At 49.2% G+C, this 4,691-nt stretch overlaps 1 protein-coding gene across 4 annotated transcripts in view; it reads right to left on the reverse strand.

The window, feature by feature from the left end:
- Positions 1-183: 183 nt before the first annotated feature.
- The window catches only part of RCC1 (regulator of chromosome condensation 1), a 21,271-nt gene continuing 16,763 nt past the window's right edge, over positions 184-4,691 (reverse strand). For all 4 annotated transcript variants that reach the window (XM_023507466.1, XM_023507465.1, XM_012812017.2 and 1 more), the window contains 6 exons: positions 4,232-4,328; positions 3,996-4,118; positions 3,082-3,237; positions 2,743-2,862; positions 2,240-2,392; positions 184-1,289 (listed from right to left, as the gene is read on the reverse strand). In XM_023507466.1, the coding sequence (XP_023363234.1) occupies positions 1,114-1,289; positions 2,240-2,392; positions 2,743-2,862; positions 3,082-3,237; positions 3,996-4,118; positions 4,232-4,328 (825 nt within the window). In that variant the 3' untranslated portion in view covers positions 184-1,113. The remainder of the gene's footprint in view (positions 1,290-2,239; positions 2,393-2,742; positions 2,863-3,081; positions 3,238-3,995; positions 4,119-4,231; positions 4,329-4,691) is intronic.

Below are 4,691 nucleotides of genomic sequence, written 5' to 3' on the forward strand. Positions count from 1 at the left end.
TGAAGAGCCCTTTAACACCTGTATTGGTAGCTGGTGTTCATATACCAGTACCTCCGAGCATCCTCACATCCCTTAAATTTTATCCTTGACACCAGGTTCATATTCTGTCCTTCCCAACAGTGCCCAGCACATAGCAGATGCTCCCTTGAAAAGGCAGGGAGTGTGTAGAAAACGAGCGTCCTGTTTTACAAAACTCTAAATTTATTCCAAGTTTTAAAAGATTTCACTCTCCCCTCCAAAATATTTTACAATTAAAAAAAATCAAAACTATATTCTCAGCCACTGTACAAATTGCTGCTTCCTTTTTGGGATCAGACCCTTCTCCAGCCCTCTCCCCCACCCTTACCTCTCAATATTGCTGTTTGTTTATAAAACCCTCTGTCCTCTCTCCCCCCATACCCTGTCCTGCCCTACCTTATCCTGCACAAGTGGCTTTTTTTCAAGGTTTCAGGCCCTTAACAGGAGAAGCCAAATGAATAGGCAGGATGCACCTGCTATGCCTGAAAGGCAAGCATATGGTTTGTGCTTCTGGGAGGATTGCTAGTTGGCTTTCTTCTTGGTCAAGTGGAGGATCATTCTTTTTTGTCTCATGGACACCTGAGCAGCTGGCTTGGGGTTACTCTGGCCATATAGCCCTGCCTTTTCTCCAGAATCCTTCAGGCATGGGTCAATGACAGCTGGGTTTGATTACTATACCATTTGGCCAGTCGATTTTTGGAGATAGGAAAGGGGCACATGACTGCAGTGGAGTTTGATGGAGCCCCAACTTTTCAGAGTGTGGGCATGAAAACCTCAAGTGAGGAAGTTTTGGTTTCCTGGTAGGCAAAGCCAGGGCCAGCCAGGACCATGGAAGGTAGGTAAATGGGAGCAAAGGGCAAACCACATAGCTCTTTAGTGAGCAATGTTCCTTCTGAACCACCCCCATCCATCCCTCCCTTCATCCTGCAGATCCCAGGATAATTCCAAAAAGGAGGAAGAAAAAGAGAAGGATTCTGTTCTGCTGATGGGAAAAAGGCAGGAGATGACACGGTGTTCAGGGTTGGGGAGAGGCCTGCCAGAATCTTCCTTATTGTATGAACGAGGTTGAGGGGGGCCAAGCCCTCAGAGGCTTCATCAACTCTGGTCCTTGTCCTTGACTAATAAGACTGTGTGCTGGCCCCCACTGGACACAGATAAGACCACACGGTTCTCCAGCTGTTTGCCCGTCATCTCCACGGGGCTCCAGGCATCTTCATCCTGCCCTGTGCCCAGCTGGTAGTTGGTACCCATGCCCCAGGAAAAAACGCGACCTACAAGGAAGAGAAATGGGGGCAGCTATCTCCAGGATACCTAGCCCCACCTTTTTGCAGTATAGAAAGCTAGGACATGGGAATGAATTTTGGCCTTGAGCAACAGCAGCCTAACAAGATCCCAGCTTCTCAGAGTTTAGGGAAGATGTGAGATACCAAGGAGATGGAGAAAAAAAATCTTTGGAAACCGGAGACCACAGTCCTTATTACACATTGCCAAAGGGTTCTCCTTGCTTCTAGGCATGGTATTCAAGGCCCTACATGACTGGCCACTACCCAAAACCACATACCACCCTCTGTTCTCAGGACCAGTGACCTCTGAGACTGCTCTGATGTCCCTCTGCCTGGGGTGCTATCCTTTTGCTTTTCATAAAGGATCGAAACTTTGCAGTGCAGTGCAATCCCAACCCCCTCAAGTAATCTTCAGATAATCTCAGATCAACCACCTCTGCCAGCCCCAGACTTCTAAAGAATCTCCCTGGCTGTCCCCCTCACCCGCTCAGGTTTTGGAAGCCACTTATGTACACTCTTGTCTGCTGTGCTTGCCAGAACTAACTGCTGAGCCTTCTCTTTCCTGGTAAGTTTCTAAACGCAACTCCTGGGGAAGCTGGCACATGCTAGGTGGTACATAAAGGCGTCACCATGATGCAAAGTTCAGAGAAGCCTGGGTTAGGAATCTGGAGACAGTGGTGCAGGTCCCATTGTCTCCCTGGACCTAAGTGTTGTTTTTCTCCTCTGCAGAACAGATCACCTTCATTAAAATAGCTTGTTTACTCCTTTTACGTTGATCAAAGCCAGCGCTTCTGAGAATTAGGAATGAGGTGCTATCATCACTAATACTCTGCATCTCAGCTCTCCCCAGTGGTGCACATCACAGTCTGCTGGGGAGCCTGGTAAAGAATCACAACCCCTGGGTCCCATCCAGACCAAGTGTGGCCAGCCCCACTCACCATCCTTGGTCACAGCATACCCTACAGAGGCTCCACAAGCTACTGAGGAGACTGCGGGCAACCTGGAGATGAGGGTGGGTATGCTCTTCTCCTCAGCACCCTCCCCAAGGCCCAGTCGCCCATACTCAGCCCGGCCCAGGCTGTATGCTTTTCCTGTGGGAGAAGGGAGAGAATAAGCAGTAGCAAAGGGTGTGCTCTAGGCAAAACAGGTGGTAGGCCAGGTAAGTCCCCATGTATGTGGGAGCTTGTCCCCACCCCAGGGCTATCAGAGGAAGGTCTGTAGTGTCTCTTCTCAATTTTGTGAGAACCTCCACATACCTCCCCTTTGAACTCACACTTAGAAGAACAGGACTTTGAGGGGACGGGGTATCCCGCATGGACCCACATCTGGCATAGCCCATAGAACAAGCCCAAGTTCCAAGGACCATGTTCTCAGGAATCTGGCTAGGCCTGAGCCCTGGGAACACTCCACCCCAACCCAGAGAAGGATGTGGAGGCCCTACCTTCTGAATCCATGCAGACTGTATGGTGCAGGCCACCAGAGAAGCCCACCCAGGACTTGGTGGAATTCTTGAAAGATGTTAGGTTCTGGGGTATGAAGCAAGATTCTGTGCCTGGAGTTCCTGGGTAAAAGGCCAGAATAGATGTTCAGGGAGCTGCCCTTCCTAATCTTACAATGAGGCCACCCCTATCAGGAGATGAATATTCTAACTTTACAGATGACAAAAGCATGGTTCTGAGGGGTTAAATAACCCCACAAAGGCTACAATATGAATGGCTCGTGGAACCAGGACTGGAACCCCAGTCATTAAGTCATGTCCAATGCTTGGCTTGGGACTTACCAAGCTGATGGTAGTTGGAGAGGCCAAAGCCATATACATGGCCCTCGAGGGAGATGGCAAAAGTGAAACAGGCACCACAGAAGGCATCCTGGAATCTCACATGGTCCCGGTTTCCCCTGGATTTCAGCATCACACACTTAGGGACCAGGAGTTTTTCTGTAGGCAGAGAAGGATGCCACGGTCAGTGACAGACAGACACACATAGCTTCTCTTCTCTTTGCCCGTGAGTCTGTTTCTTTTCCACGACAAAAGCCCTGGGAGGGAGACTACATAGGGACTCTTATGCCTACTTTTTTTGTTTGTTTTTTGAGATAGTCCCACTGTGTTGCCCCAGGCTAGAGTGCTGTGGCATCAGCCTAACACACTGCAACCTCTAACTCCCAGGCTCAAGTGATCCTTTTACCTCAGCCTCCTGAGTAGCTGGGAGCACAGGTACCCACCATAACACCTGGCTGATTTTTTTACTTTTACTAGACACAGCATCTCACTCTTGCTGAGACTGGTCTCAGACTCCTGAGCTCTTGCCTTAGCCTCCTAGAGTGCTACGATTACAGGTGTGAGGCATCACACCCAGCCTCTTATTTCTATTTTATAGAAGAGGAAACTGAGGCTGAGAGAATACAAGTGCCTTCTCAGATTCCCACAGTCATTACAGGAAACATTCACATGGAACTTACCATGCACCAGATAGTTAATCCATTTAACTTGACAACAACCTAATGAAGTAGGTTTAGGTGTAGGTAAGTATAGGGATGAAGAAACTATGTCCAGGGGGCCCATAGCCAGTAGGTGGTAGAAACAGGATTCAAACCCAAGGTCTACCTGAAGCAAGCCTAACCAGAGAATCCCTTGTCTTTGGCCCTCTACTGGGGGGTCACTTGCCCATTTGACCTGCCGGGGGTACCAAAACCTACCAAGGCCCCGCCGGCCACCACGAATGGCAAATAACTCAGGCACACGGCCCAGCTGGCCCTGCTCCCCACAGCCCAAGGTGTAGAGGTCACCGTCAGCTGTCAGCATCACCAAGTGGTCATTTCCTGAGGGCGAGAAGAAGGTTGGGGATGTACGGCTTGTTTATAAAGCCCAAGCCTGGGCCAGCCTCAGAATAGGACTTGTAGTCTCCTGCCCAGAGCAAGTACCCCGGACTCACCTGAGGCTACCTTCACCACAGGTGCATCTAGCTGCACCTGTATGGGCACCATGCTCTTCTTCATGGGCTCCAACAGCCCAATTACACCGTTATTGTCCTAGAAGGGAGGGACAGAGCACTTACCAGCCAGTCCTGCCTGCCCCATATCAGCCAAGTCTAGACTTGCAGGCAGCCACAGAGCTGTCTGATGAAGGGCACTGGTACTAGATGGATATGAAGAGGCAACGAGGAGCCAGGCCACATACTGCAATACTTAGAAATGAAATCATACATGGTATAGGATTTGCATTAAAATAACCAAGCAGGGGGGTAGACATAAACAACTCTAGCCACACGATAATTGTTGAAGCTATGTGGCAAGTAGATGAAATTTCAATATATTATTCTGATTATTATTTTATTTATTTATTTTTTTTGAGACAGAGCCTCAAGCTATTGCCCTGGGTAGAGTGCCGTGGCA

This window comes from Otolemur garnettii, unplaced genomic scaffold (genome assembly GCF_000181295.1).
Source record: "Otolemur garnettii isolate 467f Iridium unplaced genomic scaffold, OtoGar3 scaffold00184, whole genome shotgun sequence".
In the NCBI taxonomy this organism is placed as follows: Eukaryota; Metazoa; Chordata; class Mammalia; order Primates; family Galagidae; genus Otolemur; species Otolemur garnettii.